Raw genomic sequence first — 21,912 nt, 5'->3', positions numbered from 1 at the left:
TACTACAGCCAAGAAAATACTAATTATGATGTAAATGTAAAGAAAGTAATGTGGCTGAAAAGAACTTATTGCAGGCAGGCACTGAACCTGAAACCTACTAATAACACGTCCGGTACTCCACCACCTGAGCTACTCCAGCGGTGTTCCCACCAACCACATTATGGGGTATATAGGCCCTTTTAAAGCAACAATAGTCAGTTACAGCATAAGAATAAATGTAAGCTCCACCCACAGTGGTCACCGTCCCATTCAAGCAGAGTTTACACATACTATGTCTTACCAAATTGCAATCGTTTATGTTCGCGACGTCAGGCAGATTTCACAGATTTCAGTCAAATCACTCTCCCATACAGGCTCGTGTTTCTTTCATCAGCTTACGGTAGAAAAATTTTTACTTTTCTGCAGATTTCATCAAAAGTTTAGAATTCACTACTCTGCGAAACGTAACGTTCTAACGAAAAACGACGAACATTTATGATATGCATAGTACTTTAATTACCAGCAAAAATGTGCTTACGGTTAGAGCAAAAAACGCCACTCATTGCTCTGTTGCACAGATGAATGACAAGCGTGCTGCAGTACTGGAAGCGGAGCGCATATTTATTTTTAGGCTGTAACCGACTATAGAGGTGTTGTTCAGATGGATTGATATGTGGGGTTTAACGTCCCAAAAAGAAGTGTTGTTCAGCGCCACTGGTTTTTTGTGCATGTTAGCATCACGACATATGAGCCCTTTTTATGAGCTGGCAGCTGATAAATAATCCCAGCACGCATATACACATTTGTAGAGTTCAGGTCGGCTTCTTCTCACAATTTATCATATCGTGCCGAAGCCTTCTTTACGTACATTTTACAGCAACATCAGCAAATAAGAAACACAGAAACAAGTTCATCATTGTTGCAGGCATTTTGAAAAATCTTTTCTAAAACATCTTTTTAAATTTATCGAGGTGGTAACAAAACCTACAGAACAAAAGAAACTTGCATCGTTCAACATTTTGCTGCATTTTTTTGCCACCATTTTGGCGATTATCTACAGGTTTTGGATAAGGTTGCGTCAAAGAAAAAGAAACTAGCCCCCAAAGGTTCCCTTCTTTCCCCTTGTTCTACTTGAGTGCTTATCTACCCAAGCACATGCAGTCAATGATACTCACATGGCGCATAAAATATGGATATCAAATAAAAAAGCAGAATTTTCCTGTGCAGGCGCAAATGTGTTTTCAGGCTCCCTTTGCACAAAATAAGATACATTGAAGTGGACACAGGAAAAGAAATGCTCTCTTGTGAGGGCAACACATTTATAGGGCTTTTATTAGCTTCACCAATTATGATGGGAAAAAAATACAGAACCACTTTTGTGTATCTTGAGTTCTCTATTGTGCCTCACTACAATAAAGAAATGTTCCACATTGTTAAACAATAGCAAATACTGCACCAGTACACAAAGACGGTGATAGGGTACATGCAGCAATATATTTAACATCACTCTCCAGTAACATACTTCAGCACATCATTTATTCATGCATTGTAACGCATTTTCCCATAATTTTTTTCATCCATTTCAACATGGTTCTCATGCAGGGTTTTTATGTACGACCCAACCAAGTGCATACATGACAGAGCTACATGTTTTGACAATGTAAAAGTTAATGCCATTTTTTTAGGAAGGCATTTGGTGTAGTGTTGCATAATTTTATTATTTTCAACTTATTATTCCTGGGAGGTTTAGACTACTACAATGGCTGAAGAACTATCTGACGGACCACCAGCTATGTGTCATCATAAATGATACGGCCTCGTCATCTGGACATGTGCAATATGCTGTTTCCGAGGGCTCTGTGGTTGGTCCGTTACCATGTTTACTTTTTTAAGTGATTGTTCATATGCCCCTACATCTACTACAACCCTCTATCCTGATAGCTGTGTATTACATCATCTCTTGAAATGTGTTTATTTCACTGCTGTATACAGACCAACCTTGAGACAGTTAGCGATAACCTGCACATCAACTTAAACGTAGGAGTGTTTCAATGTTAAGTTTACCAACAATAAAAATTCAACAGGGAGTGTGCATGTCCTGAAATCAAATTTATTATTAACTACTGATCATGTCAAATACCTTGGCACCATATTCTTGTCACGTTGATAACATTGCTGTCAAGAATTCCAAGTAGCTACACTTTGACGAAATTTCAAAAATGCATCAATGAATTTGGAGGGAACCTTGCATCGAAGATTAAGCTGATTTTAGAATAAACTTGTGAAGCACAGAAAAAACGTCATTCTTTACAGAGGTAAAGAAAGACGTTTCGTCCATGGCTCCTCGCTGTCATGCTGCACACAATATTATCAAAGATGTGTCAGCTGAAAGAAAGGCAGGCAACCATTTGAGAACTGGCATTAGCAAGCTTCATATTACTGCTTCAATTGCCCTTTGTGGAAGCAGAGGGACTGTTTTATTGAACTAGCGAATAAAAAACATGCTGCCTTTCGCGAAGGTCAAAATATGCTCGCTAGACATTGCCATAAAATAACAATTTGTTATATTGAAAATATGATTACAACAAAGCTTGCTTTAAACATACCTAACAGAACATATCAAATGTACAATAAACCACAGCATCAAGTGATAAACTTGCTGGAAAGACAATGTGGCACATCCCGAAGAGGCCTGACCTCAATTTCACATCTGTCTGATTTTCTTGTTAATCCTGTATGTAAGGTGCAACCACACGCAGGTGCATGGGAGGAATGCATTTTCAGGTAACCTACATTTAAGACAAGTCAAACCTCTGTCTCCATGGTACAGCTGTAAAATCACGCAAAAGCACTTAAAACTTTTAATTAAAATCAGAGTTAGTATTAAGCTATACGCTGTAAAAAATTCAACTGCTAAATCATGTAAAAACCGCTTCATGAACCTCGGATATCACTTGAATCACAAAAAAGTAAACAAAAACCCTCCCTCTTTTTCTGCAACTACAAATGCTCTGGCAATTAAGGGTATTTTTTTTTTAGTCCTTTAAGGGCCTTTATGGTCAGGGGTTTATATTTTTAGGGGTCTCTTTAGAGTCTCAATGACTACGAGACACATCGATATTCATGTTGTCTTTCCCAGAAAAGGATACGTAGTAGTGAACACAGGAAAAAGGACACACTGCAGTGTGAACGAGCCTGTGACACATGAGGTACTCTTTCGTGTGCGAAAGATGTGTCACAGTACACACAGGCAAAGAGACGCTCTCCAGTTGTGGCTGCGCACATAAGCAACGAGCTTTAATTTATAAGTGAATGCTGATGTACACAAGTGGCAGTTGAACGGGTGCTCTCCTGTATGATGTAAAGGTATCTGAATTTTCATCTTGACCTTGGGCACACTAAGAACTGGTCTTGGTCACGCGAAGAACTGGCGGCAAGATTGCTGTTGGCCATGCACAGATGCAAGTGACTTGTACTTCTCCAAGGTGGCTTAAGACAAGGAACCTGCAAAGAAACAAGTAGAACAGGAACCAATGGAAACTGTCACCACACGGAATCAGATTTTAACAACAGGTAATGCAGAATGGTTACAGTAAAACCTTGTTACAATGGATCCGCTTACAACAGACATTCGGTTACTACATACCGATTGGTGGCATAATGCCAACCTACTTATTGGTCCTATTGGTTAAACTTTGTTTACTGTGGATTCTGGTAACTAAGTTTGTGGCAGACTCCTGAAACTTATCACATGCCCAGGTCTCTGCAAGACCTTTCTCAATTTGTGTGTACTTCCTTTACATTTCTGACAGACTACGGGAGGCACACGCAACAGATCTGGAGACCTCATCTTTCTGCCACTGTCCCAGAACAGCACCGAAGCCAAACGATGAGACCATCCACAGAAACTATCACTGGATTCTCCGGCTCGCACTCTGACAGAACTGCGATTTTATAATTGCTTAAAACGTTTCTGTTTGATTGAGGTTCATACTCACTCGTGTTCTCCCTTTAGAAGAGTGTTCAGGGGATGGGCTATTTTCGGCATGTTCGGGACAAACTTCATCTTGTAATTTGCCATTCCCATAAACCTTCTCAGCTCCCGATTGTTTGAACGGGGTCTGATGTCAATAATAGCCTGCACTTTTGAAGGGCCAACCTAAATTCGTTTATTATCAACGCTGTGTCCCAAGAACTTCACCTTTTGTACGTTGAATTCACACTTATCGCAGTTCAATGTGACACCATGTTACTGTAGTGTTTCCGAGACGGGCCCTGAACTCTGCTTGTGTCCCGCCACAGATCAGGATGTCATCTATATCACACACAATGCCTTTCCAAGTACCCAGAAACTGTGGCATCTTCCTTGGGAAGAACTCAGGCACAGAAGTGATTCCAAAAGATAGTCCTTTTAACAGGTACCTGCCAATTGGCATTACGAACGGGGTAAACATTTGATACTCCTTCGGCAACTCAAACTGGCAGAATCCTCAATTGGTGTCGAAATTGGAAAACTAATGAGCTCCGACAAGTTGCGCTAGCCCATGCTCACTCACAGACAGAGGCTTCAACTCCCGCCTTACATACTTGTCTAGCTCTGTCAGATCCACGTATATACGCACACCTTCATTTGTCAGGTGTTAGGTTCTTGATCTTAAACACTGCCACTGAGAAATTGTTTCAGTGGTAGAATAAATGAAACCGTGTGGTGCAAAAATAATCCTTTGTTATTATGCATTATGAAAAGTAAATGAAATAAGAAAGTAGCAGACAAGAAAGAAAAGAAAAACGATCACTGCACAAACAGATTGTCCAAGAGTCCAGATTAATTAAGCTAAGTGAGTCGGCATACGGAAAACTACAAAGAAAAGTTCCCCTCCCAATTTGGCAGAGGTTATGATGTCATGCTGCGGTAAAGCATCAGTGATGTCGAGATCGATAGATCGGCAAAGACCTTGAGGAGGGCAGGCGCTTGTAGGAGACAGGGTCGCGGTGTCACTCGCCAAGTGCACACTGGAAACCACTGCCACAGCAACGTGGCACAACAGGTGTCGTCCTTGTGGGATGACGAGGTCCTCACCAGGTCTACGGGCTCAGGTTCGGAACCCCAACAGCCTTGAGACTGCCCCAAGCAGCTCGGCACGTACGTCTTCCCTTGGTAGTTCCAAGAACAAGCCCCTTCTTCTTTCTCTTTCTCCTTGCTTTGCCATATCCGACACATTTTCTTTAACTGGTCTTCCTTTTTTTCCCATTCGGATAAACTTGATGTGGTTTAAGTTTCATGAGTTTCACTGACATAAGGAACACATCACTCTAGTTCAAATGTGGTGTCCATAAAGTCCACTACTCATCACACCATTAGGCTTCTGCACAGTGACCATTCTAGAAGACTGCTGAGTTGGCTTCTCAACTGCCTTAATGACTTCAACTCCTCAGCACACGTACGAAGTGCCGCACATGGGAAACACATAGGCAGAAATGGCCGACGCGCCATGCCGACGCACGTAGGGGGCGGCCATTTTGTATTTGCCGATGGCAATAGATTGACCGTAATTTTTTTGTTCGTACTCGATTCTAACGTGCATGCAATTTATAAACTCGCTTAACCGGAAAAAAGGTGCGCGTTAGATTCGAGTAATTACGGTATGCGTGGAGAGAGGGACAAAAGACGCTTTACCCCTTTGCTCGCGCAGCCGTCGTTGGTGTGTGTATGCGTGCATGCTTCTGTGCGTGTGTAGGTGCGTGCCCAGGAAAGTGCGCGTCGTGGCTTCATCCCATTGGCGTACACACTAGAGGTGCTTGGGGCCCTGACCTGCTGACGTCACACAGTCCAGCTGTGCTCTGCTTTCAGTCATCGCCGAGAAGCCATGCTGCCTTTTCCACCATGGCTACTGCGCGAGGCCAGCAGACAGCAGCTATATGCTGCCGGCCAATGCCAGGGCGCCTCGCAGCCAATTTCGGTTCAGCCTCCCTGCTCCCTGGAGAGGCCCGGCCTCCCAGCGAGGTTCCCCTGTCTTCGTTGAAAACTTCGGGGCCTCCGAATCACCACTGAAGCGGCATTTGTAGGACACGCTTATTAATCACCAAGAGCAGCCACGAGCTATCAGAAAGCCCCCTTCTGTTCCTCTGACCTCGCACTCGAGCAACGCATCCAGCGAATAGTACCACGCTCTTCCGCCCCTCGTGCGGTAGACGCTATCCTGCCTTAGCACGACGTACACTAGCCTTATGTCCTTGTGCTCCCTTTTACAAATATTTTTATAGTGTCATGTGTTTACTTTGTTATTAATTTTTCTTCCTTATCATCATTTTTTACAAAACAGTTTAAGGGCTGGACTGAAGTTAGCTGTTGCTCATAGCAGTATCATTTTGACTGCATAGGTGACATCGGGCTGCCTTTGCAGACAGGTAAAGCGGAAATTTAGGAGAGGAGGATGTGAGAATTGAGGCCAGCCTGCCGCCTTTGCACAAACTTTTCAACCTCTTTCTCTGTTCTCATGTCCTGACATGACTCTCCCCTCCTCCCAGGTCTGCTACGCTGGGAGAGCTAGGAGTGGCGTTTAACCGCTCTCACCCGGTAGCGGATGTCGACTGTGGAGTCGTGCACAAATTTTTTCAGAGAGAGATCTCTCCGGGACGACTGAGTGTAAGCACGCATTTCTTTGCCGTCTGTAGGCTCCCTTTGTTTGGGGCTCGTTCCGACTTCGCTAACGGCACCTTGCACCCGCAGTAAACGCTTGTCTTTTGTCACCCTTTCCGAACGCTAGGCCGAAGAGCAGTGCGGTATCACAGTGCGTGGCCAGGTTGCGCCGACCCGTATCTCTCTGAAGCCAACGCGAGCGCCTTTGCCCTTGCTCAAGCAACCAAGCCTTTGTCCCGGTGTCTCCAAGAATAACTTTTACAACGGAGACGTGCTTGTTGCACCCCTGTGTAGTACTTCTCGCCCGTGGCATGGATAAGCCTATTTGCTTTCCCGCCGCGCCTTTGCAATGGGATGACGATAGTTATAGCGCGAGAACAAAACGGTCATGTCCTTCGTGTCCTTCTTGTCTCGGTGTCGACGTTTTGTTCTCGCGCTATAACTATCATCATGCCATAACAACCAGCCCAAGCTGCCACACTTCTAAATTTGCAATGGGCTCTGTACTGCGTTTTGGTGTTGCCGCAGACAACAAAGTGTTGAAACCTTGAGCAGTATCGTGTTCTCCACCACGACGACGGTTAACGCGTGCCCTGCGGCTGGCTAAGACTGGACCAACGCTATTGGCCGTAATCCTTCGGGATATGTATGCACTACAATGTTTGTATCTTAAACATAGTCGTGGTACAAAACAAGGCTATGCAAATTACTATAAACCAAATAAATATTTGAAATCAGCATAAAAAATTATGTAATGAGCGAAAATTTCATTGGACTGTTCAACAGATTAAAAAAGATAGTGAGTTGAATCTCCCCTTGAAGGAAAGCGCCTGTAGACAACTCACTTTTTATGTCAACTTTCTTGTATGATAACGGTGCACGTGGTTTACAAGGTGGTCTCTTTGCGAAAAGGATGCATTGCAGTGACCACAGGGGAATGGACGCTCTCCTGTGTGGCAACGCTTGTGCCTAATGAGGTTCGCCTTCTTTGAAAACGACGCACTGCAGTGGTCACAGGAAAATGGACGCTCCCCAGTGTGTGTGAGCATGTGACCCCTGAGGCCACCTTGCTGTGAGAACGATGCACCGCATTGGTTACAGGAAAAGGGACGCTCTCCAGTGTGCGTGCGAAGGTGCCTTGTGAGGTCACTGTCCCGAAAAAATGCAGCTGGGCACAGGTGGCACTGGAAGGGGCGCTCGCCTGTGTGTCTGTGAATGTGCTTTTTCATGTTTCCTTTGTCCTTAGTCACATAGCTGCACTGACGACATGAATGCAGTCTGCCATGTATGGACACGAATGAATGGTACGCCTCACGGGACGCTGAAGACAAGGAACCTGCAAAAGCACAGAGACAAGAGGAAGGCAATGAAAACCATGGACAAGCATTCTCTGCAACTGCACTACGGCATGAGGAAATGAAGAAAGATTTTTGCACTTGTAGATGAAGTAGACAATCATCTTTGCATATGCGAGCTACATGCGACTGGAGCAATAACCGTGCTACAATGACATGGTTACAAGCACTTTCTGTCTCTATATAAATAATATGTCTAATACATGCAAAAACCTCCAGTGAATGCACAGGAATGCAATTTCAATCTTATTTTGATACTATACCCCAATGACAAAGTTTATTTGTAATATGCTAATAGATTATGCACCCAGCCCAGTAAACATTTATTGTATTTTCTTTTCTTTTCCCATAAAAATATCCATAAAATACTGCACAGCAATCAAAGAACTTCATAATTAAATGCATCAAACATAAGAAATAAAATATGAGTGTACAAGGTTTATATGAAACAAACTTCAAAAAATATGAAAGAAGGGAAAACAAATCATTCAGAAGGGATAGAAATGGCATCACAGTTTTGGTTGTTAGAAATGCTGCTGGCACATTTATGTGGAATGCACAATAAATAGGTTCTGCATACTCGAACAGTTTACATATTTCCCATAACTGTCTCTAAACTAGTACATTAGTGACCGCATAATGATTGTATATGACATAAGCAAGCTATGCAATGTTTCAGACACTTAACCGAAGAGACATATCAGCACAAATTCTTGTTTATCAGTCAACCGTGTAAAAATTCCGTTATCTCCGACAAAACATCTGTGCTGACCAAATGCAAACTCCCAATAATATGAAAAAAAAAGCCTAATACTTCTAACATATACACATTCTTTTTCTTCATAAATTTGTAGACCCTCTACTTATTTCGCAAAAAATAGGAGAAAGAGTCGCAAGTTTTTTAATCCTGTAACTTTGTTCACAATGTGGCCAAGCTCAACGACCCCCCATCTTTAATAAGCCTGAAAGGTGTTCTGCACCATACCCATACCTACAGCCACTGTCATTACTTATACCAAGTGCACACGTCTTTTCTGGAGGTAAAATGGCTGGCACTTCGCGTTCAGCACTCTACAATTACCAAAAAAGTTATCCGACTTGAGACCAAATATGACCAAATTACAAGAGCTTCGTGCCTTAGAACAACACAGATTCAGGCCTTGAACAACTAACATGTTCGAATTATCAAGCTTTTACTGTACACTGAATGCAGACAATGACTATTACACTTATAATTATGACTGTCCTTATATATCAGGATGGTCACACTTCCTTGGATATGTTAGAAAACAGTGCAATCAACTCAGTTCACTGCTTCTATTTAAAGCATCGCTGAGAGAAAAGGCAAAGAAACATATGAATGATCAAATCAGGAATGGTGCAATGTTTGATGATAGATGAGAATGAGAAAGGTTTAAGCAATTATAAATGATTGTAGCTCAGTGAGTGAAACTGTAAAAAAATTAGTTTATGTGTCCATATCAAACATTTTGTTGACAGGAAAACACAATACACACAAACACATGCATAAATGTTTGAGAGAGAAAAATGCATTATAATGTAACACCTAGTTCCCACTGTATGCTTACATTCAACAGTGTAAAATCAAAGTGTCACTATTAAGTGTTGCCCTTATTAAGATGCAAATTTCTTTCTCTCGGCACATGTGGATGTGTAAATAAGTGCATGAATAAATGCCTAACATCAACCAGTGCTTTCAAAGACAGGCAATACTGCTTTACGCTCACGATACATAAACACTGCAATAAAATCAGTCATACACTTCTTTAAATATCAACTGACAAAACAATGCAAGGAACTCAATAGTCGGTTTCATTTGTTTCAATAAATCCTTCTTTGGAGCAGTCCACAGACATTGCCACGTCAATACCACAATCTCATGTTCACAGAATATTAAGCAGCAGCACAATCGCGAAATGGTAAATGACTTCCAGGAGGACACTGATGCGATGCCTTGCTGGCAATATCCAAAGCATGAAACTTCGTTTCTTCATAAATGAATGGACACATCTGCAAAAGCACACAGACAACTGTTAAAGCCAGCACAAACAACACAATACATTCAATATCAGCTAGGCTTCATGAAACTTTTTTAGTATTGTAATTTGGTGACTACTTCTTCAGTACTTATTTGATTAGCTACCTATTTTTTGAAAAGACAACCTCTATACATAGTGCAATACAAATTTGAGCACTTGAATTGGAAGGTAAATGTCATATTGAACTAGAGCTGCGGTGCGTTGCAGGTGCATACAAAATATGGAAGATTTAAATGTGCTGCAAACCAAACCAATGAGCTATGAGTCCATTGCCTTATCATAGCACAAATTGTGGGTAGAATATAATAAACAGAGGCCTTGTTTGTGGTTAAATAATGATCAGTGCATTATATGTTGATGCCAGAAAATCAAACGTGTAGAGAGTTACTTTTAAACATTGTGGGGCATTTAGAATGTGTCTTACTAGAGTCGTAGTGATAATGAAGTGCTGCACTTTGAAAAAAACACACATGTGAGACTTCAGCCAGTGAGTAAATGCAATTTCATGCACTATATTTTCGTACAACACTGTGCCTCTTTACTACAGAAACATGAAATGAGTATTCAGTGTCGTTACTGGTGTTTGCACGCTGAAAGAAGGAATGATCAGCCGAAATGTTGAAAAACAAATATCAGTGAAGTTTAAAAGACAAGCAGGGTTGCAGAGGATCCAAAGAGAGACAGGTCAGATAGTGTTGAGTGCTGAAATATAAAGGCTGAGCGACAAAAAATATAAAGGCAATCTATGACATTCCACTGGTTTTTCTTAGTATTCAGTAAAGGCAACAAAGTGAATAGAGCACAAAGATAGAGTAAAATGTATATGCATTGGTGTGATCAATGACTATGGCCAAACGTAATGTGACTTTAAAAGGGCGTAAAATCCTGACTGTAAAACCTGCACACCTAAAAATAATAAAATCGCATTGATGCAATAAATGGTGCAATGTCTGTCTTTCTTGCCCATTCTTGATCCCTGTGTGAACATGAACGGCAAACATGTCCTATCAAGATACATTTACTATGAGCACAGATACCAAGAATGTTTTTCATAAAAAACAGTGATCATTTGAACACCTTGATAGAAATTATTTGCTATCTTAATGCTTACTATCAACTAAGCTTTCATGTAATGGCAGTGGGCATGTGATCAGCAGTGATGGTAGAATACATAATTAAAAAGAAGGAAGGCATATAGAACCACAGTAAAACATGGGCTACTAAAGAACGATGTGGCTACTCATTAAGTGGCCTCGTGGTTTTAGGTACTAAAAAGTTGATAGCATGAAAATACAAGCGTTACTTATCCTCAGCTACAAGGGTAAGGCTGACACTAGTGTCTCAAGAACAGGCACTAAAGTGGCTGCTGCTTAAGAATGGCCCCATGAAACAGGAAGCTGTCAGATAACATAAAAAGTGATAGATGAAGTGGGATGTGTCTTCTATAACTATTGGCAAAGTGGGGGTTTACACTGTATCTATATTTGTATACATTCAATCAGAACATGCCAGACACGCCGGTCCTTAAAACTTTTCACAACACTATACAGGTGTCATATTGGGCACGAAACCTGTGTTAAGAGTAGATAAGATTCGAACAAAAAAATTGCATTAATTTGTAGCCTAGGGCAATGAAATTTTTGCGGTATACACAGACTTTTATGCCAATTAAAGATACGTAAGAAGTTGTACAATATGTTTCACAATATTTATTTTAAGCCATGACAATGTGTAAATTTCAGCTTTTTTTGAACACACATTTTCTGCTAATAAACTTTTATGGTTATGAGCCATTAATGGCTCATATTGCTTTACCTTAGCTGTAGAATTCAAATAATTATCAAGAAAATGCGTATAAAAATTTTACTGAACAAAAAAATTGTAATGTGAGAATTGGTAGAATCCTCAGTTCATTCTAAATTACTTAAGGTTCGAAGAAAAGAAGTATACAATTAAAGGTTCCTTTTATTTTTTTGTTATATACAATATTAAGCAGATCTAACAGACAATCATGCCAGGAAGAGTGGAGGAAATATTATATGAAATAATCGTAATATAGGTGTGAGAAAAAGAGGTGTACGAAAAGGAAACTTGCCGTGGAAAGGAACCAAACCTGCCGCCTTCAAAATGAAGTGTCCGATGCTCTACCAAATGAGCTACAACGGCGGCCATCCCCCCATTCACTTCATTTGGTATATATGTGAATTAAATGTGCCCATTAAATGTGCCCATTAAATGTGCCACACTCGCTGTTAGTAATCACGGCGGCGAGTGTGGCACACTGTTCATCAGCCTGTTCGGCATCACGTCGCACACGAACTTGATACGAGATGGCAGCTGACCAATAATCCCTCATATACTACCAGAAGGCACCCAGTCTGCGAGAATGATACGCTCACCATGAATGTTTGTAATAATTCTGCAGGCAATATGAAGTTTTAAAGCAGGTACTTGTGTCCTTCACATGTTACAAAATACGTAGGCCAAGTTTCATCCTAGTCGGGCTGTCAGAAGTGCCAGAAACATGATTTCGAAACTCAAGTAAATGTCCAAAAATAGGTTTGAGAAAAATTCATTTTGAAGGTGTAAGTGAAAGGTCATCTATGTGGGAAAAATATTATTTTAATAGGATGCTTTACATCATGAGGGCTTGGCAATCATTGTTATTTTGAGCATGCAGCTTTAGTTAACTCCTCATCCAAATGTAATGGCAAACAGCTAGGTAACAACTTTCAGGTACTGTAGACAATGAGCCTTTCTTAGTTTTCTAGAATCCCCCTTGGGCTCTTTCAAAATGATTTCAACCTACTTTGAGCTTAATTATAATTTTGAGTTATTTTTGTATAGAAAGTAGAGAAGCTAAATTCAAGAAAGCAAATAACAGAAATATGTGACTTTGGAAAAAACTTCAGTTTTCCGCCTCTCATTTCCCCTTAACCTATGTAATATAACATTTTCAAAGAGGAAAATGGCAACCAGGCATCACACAACACGAATTTCGCACCGGGTGAGACACTGAACACTTTGCACCCATAATGAAAGACTAGGCACTAATTCTTCACCGTCGTAAGCCACAGCACAAGAAAAGTATACAAAAGTTTGCTGTCGCGTTCCAATATGCATTATGCCTTACATTTGTGTAATGGGTACCTGGCTAAACCTCATAATAGCAACTTGTGGTACATTGGGTGCTTACCTACCTCCTGACCCTAACGTTGGCATAGTGGGTGCCCTGCATTTGTACCTGTATTAGTTGCCCCAAGAAACTAACATGCTATAACTAAGTTTGTTCTATTAACTATTCCAAATTAAACAAGAAGTATTTTGAAGAAACACTGAAAAAAAAAATTCACCTAACACTCGGCTAATCCGCGGCATTGAGTAAGAGCCATGAAAAGAGGGGAAGAAGAAGAAGAAAAGTCTACAACAGGCTCTGACAACAGCGACTGACGTTTGCCTGCTCTGAGGGTTTGGCCAAGAATTCAATAGTTGTGATTGATTTTATTTATTCTTTTTTTTCGTTAGCGTTTTTATAGTGTCCTTATTGATTAGCGAGTGTATTTTCAGATAGTACGACCAGGCAGATGCCGTTTTCCTTACCTGGACCAGGGGCTTTCCTCTGGTCTGCTTCTCTTCCTTCGCAGGAATTGCCAGTGGACTTGTTTTTACGCAATGGCATCTCATCCGTTCCTGTGGCATTGGTCCCAAGCAACGATGGTATCATACGGATGAAGAATCCAAAAATGATTCAGACGGAGTTGAGAGCTGCTACAACTCACTACCAAAGCATCAGAGAGGTCAGGCAGTTCGGCAAGGGTGGCAGTCTTTGCTTCTCGTCTGACCAGCTCTTTGTTCGAGACCTACTAAAATGCTCGGTATTCGCTACCAACCCGGTGAGCGCATTCATTCCCCCTCACCTAGCTTGTGTCAAAGGCCTCGTTCGGGGTGTCGATGTCAACTTGACCCCAACTGAGATATTAGATATGTTTTCAGAAGCAGGTGTGATAGCTATCTATAGATGTAGTCGAGTTGTGGACAAGAACAAGCTCCCAACGGAGTTCGTGATTGCTACATTTGCCGGGTCGAATCGCCCAACCGAAATTAAAGTGTGGTCTTTAATATACAGAGTGGAGCCACTATCACCTCGTCCCCTACAGTGTATTAAGTGTTGGCATTATGGGCACACAGTGAAAGGGTGCAGGTCAGTACCTAGATGCAGAATTTGTTGTGAGACGCACAACTCAAACGACTGTAAAATTAATGAAGAAAAGTGCCGTCTTTGCCATGAAGCACACTGCACTGATAACCCAAACTGCTCAGCCAAGGCACGTAAAATCCAAATACTTGAAATTGTAGACAGAAGGCGATGCTCCCGAAAGGATGCCATTGCTGAAATCCAAGCCCGAACTCAAGGATATGCCGGAACAGCTGCCCGCCATAACATAGCAGTGGAAGCATCCTTTTCCCTATCAATTGCGGACATGATCGAGAAAGCTGTGGATAAGGCTATGCAACGCCTTGCTACCACCCTATGTGAGTCGCTGTCGCACATTGTGAATAACCAAATCGCACAAGTCTATGGAGCACAGATAGATATAAGTACGGCTGTAAAAAATGCTGAGTCTGCACACCCGACAAGTGAGGCAGAATCTGAGATAACTCCACCAGATGCACAGTCTGCAGAGCCCTCCGGAGAAGGCGTTCAGAGGCAAAGCGAGGGTGAACAGGAAGCTTCTCAGGACACACAAGATATGGACATAGATCTGAAATGCCTAAAGCCTTCTAGATCCCCTGCATCGAAAAAACCTAGCTCGCCGAAACATGTAAAAAGCAAGAAATACCAGAAAGACAACCTTTCCAAAACCGATTTTCTAAAAGAAAGTATTTTAGATAAGGTGATTGCCGAAACCATTTTAACGAAATCATAGGGTCTTTTAAAATTATACATTGGAATTGCCGATCTCTTCACTCAGCCATAACAGATCTGTTATACCTGTCTTCCAAGTTCGATCCAGCTATTATTGCATTACAAAAAACTTGGCTATCCACACATCATGTATTTCACCTACCCAACTTCCAAACCTTTCGTCTAGATCGTCCATCCAAAGGTGGAGGTTATAAACAATAAAATTAGTTTAAAAGTCAAAAACTTATACAAATGTATGTCTTCTGACTGCGAAATTTTCGCGTTAGATATTACCTTGCCAGGATACTTGCCTTTCTCGCTAATAAACGTCTACTTTCCTGTAGGCAATCAAGACACGAGACTGTTAGATATGGCTGCTAATTCAGGCTGTAAAGAAAAAAATATAGTTGGTGACTTCAACTCTCACCATACCTGCTGGGGTTTTAGAACAGATCAGTGTGGACAACGGCTGTGGGACTGGTCGGTAGACAACAACTTATTGTGCCTTAACACTAGAGCTGCCACATTTTTTCGAGGTCATTCACGCTCCGCCTTAGATTTAAGCTTTGTAAGCTCGGCCATTGCTAGTACATCGTGGACAGCCCTTGATTGCGCCTCCAACAGTGACCACTTTCCAATAATGTTCGAGATCGCTTGCCCCGTCAAACCATCATGCTTCCATGCCCGAGCCTATATAAATTATGCAAAATTTCAACACGACCTAAAAACTGCTTTAGACGCTCCTTCTCAGGATGGAGATGACACTAAAGCTATGAAAATAAGTGCAGTAATTAAAAGGGCATACAAAAATGCTGAATTTATTGTTAAATCGGCGAAGAGAATATCCTATAGCCCCTGGTGGAATTCCAACTGTTCACGAGATCACAGACGAAGACAGGCAGCTTGGAAGAAGCTAATACATAATCAGTCCCCTAAGAACTGGTCAGATTATAAATTTCTTGCCGCTGTATTTAAACACACGGTGGCCCAAGCTAAAGAAGATTATGATAAAAGACATTTCGATTTTCTCTCGAAATCCAAAAATAAGAAAGCTTTATTTCAATATATGCGATCTCGCAAAATCCTGCCGTCTACATTAAATACTGATTATGAAAAACTATCATAGGAAGAAACGAAGAACTCTTTAGAGTTAATTGGCAGAGGTCTAGAAATTAGATTTTCTTCGATTATGGCTTTCAACTGGCAAAAGTCTAGCATAAGCACTGACTTCAAAAACGTAACGCTGTCTGAAGCATCAAAAGTCATTCGAGATCTACCATCGTCAGCTCCTCTGTCGATTCCGCATTCTAACGGTTCAAACCTTTTTAAAGTTCTACAGTTTACCGGCGCGAAGATCAGAGTACGCATTCATCAGTGACCCTGACTCTTTCTTTCTTGCACATTGGCCTGGATTTCATACCCCTCAGATAATTTTCATTAAACAGAAACTGGATTGCATAAATGTAGACATTAGCACAGTAATTGAAACTAATTCCTCAACCATCAATATTAGAATAGAGTACGATGAAATCTTCCCCCCACAAGCCAAGTTGCAATCTCTTAGATTTTTGACCACTACATTAAACGATTACTTGGTACATGCAGAAACAAAAAATGTAATAGCTACAGATGCTTCTGTCGACAATGAAAAGGCAGGCGTCGGAATTGCGTCTGATTTCCTCGGCTGGTCTTTTTCAGTAAGGCTTCCAGATTTCACTCCTATATTTGAAGCCGAGCTAGTAGCTATTATTTTAGCTCTTCGTAAAATTCCTACGACCGAGACCAGTGCTATCATCCTAACCGACTCACTTTCGGTGTGTGCAGCTCTGACAACCTCTGAACAATATTCTGCCCTAGCAGCGTTCCACACATTAGCACCGCCGCATTTAAAACTCCTCAAATTAGTGTGGGTCCCAGGTCACTGCGGATTAAAATTAAATGAATTGGCAGATGCTTTGGCACGAGCATCACTCGATGGACCAGTAATTTCAGTACTTCCATAGTTAGAATACTTATCAGGGGTTAGATATAGGAAATTCGCTATTTTTACAGATAGTTTAGAAAATATCACACAATGAACAGATTATCAGCACCTCAAATTTCCATGGAAAGCCCAGTGGAGTCCATCAAAAAAAACTTGAAATTATAATCTCCAGATTCTGGTGCCGTGTCCACCCGTTAAATATTTATTTACACAGAGCTGGTCTGACACTTTCCCCCCTTTGTCCGTTCTGCGAAGAATCAGAAACTATTGAACATTATTTTGGCTCATGTCGTAACTATGCATTAATTAGGAAACGACTTTTAGATATTCCATTTGCAAAGCTAGGTTTAAATTTAACCACAGAAAATGTTCTAAGTTTTGGTGCCTCTGTTTTGAGAAATTGCCACAGAGATGCATTCGATGCGGTGTGTAATTTTATTCAAGACTCTAAACGTTTTTCAACATAAAGCCCACGTTAACAGATACCCCCCCCCCCCCAAAAAAAAACGAGTCGAAAAGTAATTTTCAATTCTGGATAAATGCGTGACATGCCAAATTAATCTGGTTTGGCAAAACCAGCTGTCTGGTCGGCTCCTAAAATCAAGTTGTAGCTATTAGTGTCTACTTTGTTGTTGATTCTTTTTTCTCACTATCTAAATTTTTGGTTTATTTTTTTTTTAACATACTGTCTTCACTATACAACTCCTCCAACCCCCCCCCCCCCCTTTTTTTTTTCGTTGTAAGCAATAATGCAGTTATCGTCCATATGAGACTATATGTTCTCTTGGCCAATCCCCCAGAGTGGGTATGAGCCATGGATTAGAGGATACAAACAAACAAACAGGCTCTGGACATGCGGCTGTGACTGGTGACTGTGCTGCGCAGGCCTGACGATTTTTTTTTTCTTTCTTTTTTTTTTCTTGGAGAATCTTATATTTCTTGTGGAGAAACTGCTTATAGGTACAGAGTGGCAGTAATGTCCGTAGGGGCAAGCTTTCATGGGAGGATGTGCCATGCAGGCTTAAGAAACTCTTGATGTGACCTTGGCTCATATTTGACTGCAGCTTTCATTCAAACTGAACCGCGGGACAGCTTTGCGGCAATTCTCTCGCATTGAAATAGACAAACTGCTAGAGGTTTGAGAAGCTGCAAACGCACCCACTGCACCAACTTTCAAGCTACAGTGCATAAAAAATAAAAACAAGAAGGGGAATAGATAACTGAGAATGATTTCTTAATACTAGCTTCATATTTGTTCTTGAAATATGCGAGGGGCACAAAAGTAGTAATAATAATAATACTACTACTACTACTACTAATAATAATAATAATACCTTCGGTTTAATGTCCCAAATCTACATTATGATTACGAGAGATGCCGTAGTGGAGGACTCCAGAAATTTCAACCATCTCGTGCTCTTAAACATATAGCATACAGGCTTCTAGACTTGAGCCTCCATTGAAATGCGACCACCACGGCCGGGATCGAACCAACCACCTTCGGCTCAGCAGCCGAGCACCCTAACTGCTACACCACTCTGGCAAACACGGAAATAATAAGGACAACAAGAAGTGAGGACAAGGTAGGTTTGTAAATCCAGACTTAAAAAAGGACTTCCAGGCACTCTGCCAACTACTACAGCAATAGTGGTGAACATCTACAAGAGACCTGCTCCGTAAAAACATGTAGAGTTCGAAGAATGAAGTCAGAAAAGGTAAAGTAACATAGAATGGAAAAGACGGAATACACGTGAAGCCAGATAACGAAAGTCTTCCTTTAGATACAAATAAAGGCAGTTCTTCAGCAGAGCTCAGCCCCCTCTAGAATGATTGCGTCTTCTCTGAAACACATAATGCAAAAAAATGTATTATTACACAGTGCCCAACCGTCAGTGGAATGAATGTGATGTTAAATGAAACCAAGAAGCTGCAGTGCATTGGACCATACCAACACAACTTCTTTTTTCCTGATACTCAAATATGTCAGCTGTGATGAAGTGTCCGAACACCTACGAAGAGACGACAAAGCAGCGTCGAAAGCGTTAAACCGCCAGCACTGGAAGAAGGACGGTTTCACACTTTATACTTCCCTGCACTAGCCCTTGTGGCACGAGCAGAAGGGAAGAGAAAGAACAGGTCTCGTTGGCTAGACACACTGTGTCAAAAACTTGGTGGAGAAGAGGTGCACGTATGGTTGAACATCAATGCCAGACAGTATCAACATCTCCATAAATACTACATCACATCAGCTACTTTAAGCAACTTATCATACTCTAAGGAACAAGGAAAGTACCCTCTATGCTATGACTATTGTAAGTGAAAGATATTCTTGCACACTAACTCTTTTGAAAAATTTAGATAATGTGGCCATAGATCGGCAAAAACTGCAAAGCTGACTCAAAATCAGCCTCTAAAATTTTGCTTTAAAGTCTTATTTGCACTCAGACACACCAAAATTTTCCTCCTGAGGACTCCTTCAGACTCAGGCTCACAAAATTTTAAAACTTCTTCATTTCAACCGAACTCACTCGGAATCAAGCTCACCATAACAATACTACCCCAGACTCACGGCTCAGTATGAGTGTGTCGACTTGTGAGTTCATTAATTTACACAAGTTTTTCAACTGAGACAATTCTCTTTAAGATTACCTCGCATAATCGGTATTTTACACGACAGATTTGGTCTTGTAACTTTAGAAACAAGTTGTCTATGGTTACAATCCAGTAACGACATATACATTAAATAATATGATTTACACTCAACGATAATACCATCCTGCCAAGGAGATTGCGGGAGAAAGGTCAAGGTACGTCGGCCATCCGTAACTCACGCTTCTGGTCAATGAATACTGAGCTGGTGCATGAATGCTAGTGCACTCAAGTATGTGCGAGTCGGCGTAATTATAAATGCTAGCCGACATAAGGCTCATACTACAGATAAACCTGAGTGCTTATCACCAGAGGCCAACAGTGAAATGCGGAACTCACAAACTCAGTCACGAGTTATAATTTGCGCTTAGCCCTCCCTCGGACTCCTACTCACTAAAATCTCATCCAGCCTCAAGCTTATCAAGGTATCATTCACTCGGACTCGCAGTTTAACTCCTTTGTTACCAAACCTATTCAAATCAATCAGCAGTGATCGACGCTTTTGGATGGTCGATTTTGGCATATTAAATTTGTTTCTCGTGCACCCAGCACTTTCCAGTTGCTAGTCCAGCCAGTGAATTTTCAGAATCAATTTTGAACTTGCTCGTTTTGGCAGACCTTTGTGCAAACCAATGTGTAAGTGTGTTGTTGCATGGATTAATTGGTGCATGGATAAATTAAATATAAATCGAATTTCAAAACTATCTTATTAGATATCTGAATTCAGAGAGAGTATTTCAATAAATCGATATACCAAGGTTTTTTTCAACAAAATTACCAAAGAGCTTGACAATGGAATCTTTCCTTCCAGAATTAAATGGTGCTTAACAATGGCTGTCATATTATGGCATCTTCAACATAGAAATGTCATCAAGAGGGTCATGACAGTTTCCTGCCACGTTGAGAAAGAAAAAAAATCTGCATAGGTTTCACAAAATCGCACTAGAATGTGTAACCTTTTGTTTTGGTAACTCTTGAATATGTATGAATATGATTGTATCCTTATACCTCTAAGTATGATATGACTGTATGAGTGACTGTGTAAGTGATGTATATTTAGATGTTCTAACTTATGAATGTTGATCTTTACAATTTTCACACTTCAACTAGGAAAGCCTGTACTAGTATTTTGAATTACTTCTAGTATGTTTATTTATTACTGACCTTAATATACTTATTGTTTCTTCCTCCTGACAAAACTTCAATATGAGCATTGCAGTCTGTCTAAAATAAATAAATAAAAATACCTACACAGTCTTGTCCTCAGGTTCTTTGAATCTACGACACATATGAATGATTTGCAGGATGAATGTGGGAGAAGGCTGACGAAAAAAATGCTCCATAATTCATTACTGATGCTTTCTTATTAATATGCAGTATTATGATGTCAAGGCAAACAAATTAAGGGGAGCAAAAGTAAAAGCACTGCCACCATACCTCAATATGTAGATCACCAGACATGCAAGTAGAAAATTGCGGTTTATAGTTTTACAGGTGAGAAGATTTTTTTTTTTTCCTGCTCCCATCGGGAGGCACACAGTTTGAAAGCATGTGCCCGCTCAACAGATTTTCTCATGGAGGAAGTCTTACCCAAAAGTAGTGCACGGTAGTGTGGATACTATCTTGAGAAGACGGCCTCTTCCTTTGCACTATCTTCTACCATTCACCTTTCCTCCCAAGAATTGATGTCATTATGAATTGTGAGCTACCAAACTAACATAACTTCCGATCCTCAAACTACTCTTTCAATGTAACCTGTAATCAACGAGCTCTCTCCACCCTAACCTAACATTATTTAGTGCTTTGTAAGCAATACTGCTTTAAGCTCACGATACATAAAAATCACAAGGCAATCCATCACATTCTTTCCGATTTCAGTATGCAAACGGGGCAGAAGTTGAATAGTCAATCTCACTCGTTTAATGAAACCTATTCTTTGCAGCAGTCCACAAACATGGTCACATCACCACCACAATCTCATGCTCACAAAATATTAAGCAGCAACCTTTTCATGAAATGATGAATGACTTCCAGGAAGATACTGGAGCAATGCTTTTCTGACAATATTCGAAGCATGAGACTTCTTTGTTTCTCCATAAAGGGATGGACACATCAGCAAAAGCACACAGACAACTGTTAAAGCCAGCACAAACAACACAGTACACACAAGATTGCCTGGGCTTCACCAAAGGTTTTTTAGTATATTAATTGAGTGAGCACTTTTTCACAACTTATTTGATGTACCGACTTATTTCTTTTTAAAGACAAGCTCACTACATAGGGCAATATGAAGTTAAGCACTTGAATTCGGAGGGAAATATGAAATTGAACATTAGTGG

The 21,912-nt window shown here is 40.9% G+C and overlaps 2 protein-coding genes across 4 annotated transcripts in view; both read right to left on the bottom strand.

Moving 5' to 3' along the window:
• The window catches only part of LOC142772207 (uncharacterized), an 80,194-nt gene that overhangs the window by 4,043 nt on the left and 54,239 nt on the right, over positions 1 to 21,912 (bottom strand). Inside the window, exon 3 of one of the 3 annotated variants that reach the window (XM_075874400.1) lies at positions 7,818 to 7,955. The exons of 1 other annotated variant lie outside the window; for it this stretch is intronic. The gene's annotated coding sequence lies outside the window, so the exon portion shown is untranslated. Of the gene's footprint in view, positions 1 to 7,817; positions 7,956 to 9,150; positions 10,006 to 21,912 lie in introns of those variants that run through there. One more of the 3 variants, XM_075874403.1, reaches the window with a different exon arrangement.
• On the bottom strand, positions 1,494 to 7,458 carry LOC142772213 (uncharacterized). Its single transcript, XM_075874406.1, has 2 exons — positions 4,934 to 7,458; positions 1,494 to 3,483 (listed from the first exon to the last, which is right to left on the bottom strand). The coding sequence occupies exons 1-2, from the start codon at positions 5,198 to 5,200 to the stop codon at positions 3,358 to 3,360; spliced, it is 393 nt and encodes a 130-aa protein (XP_075730521.1). The 5' UTR covers positions 5,201 to 7,458; the 3' UTR covers positions 1,494 to 3,357.

This window comes from Rhipicephalus microplus, chromosome 9 (genome assembly GCF_043290135.1).
Source record: "Rhipicephalus microplus isolate Deutch F79 chromosome 9, USDA_Rmic, whole genome shotgun sequence".
Taxonomy (NCBI): domain Eukaryota; kingdom Metazoa; phylum Arthropoda; class Arachnida; order Ixodida; family Ixodidae; genus Rhipicephalus; species Rhipicephalus microplus.
Note: the sequence above shows the minus strand (reverse complement) of the source record. Positions and strands in the feature narration are given on the sequence as shown.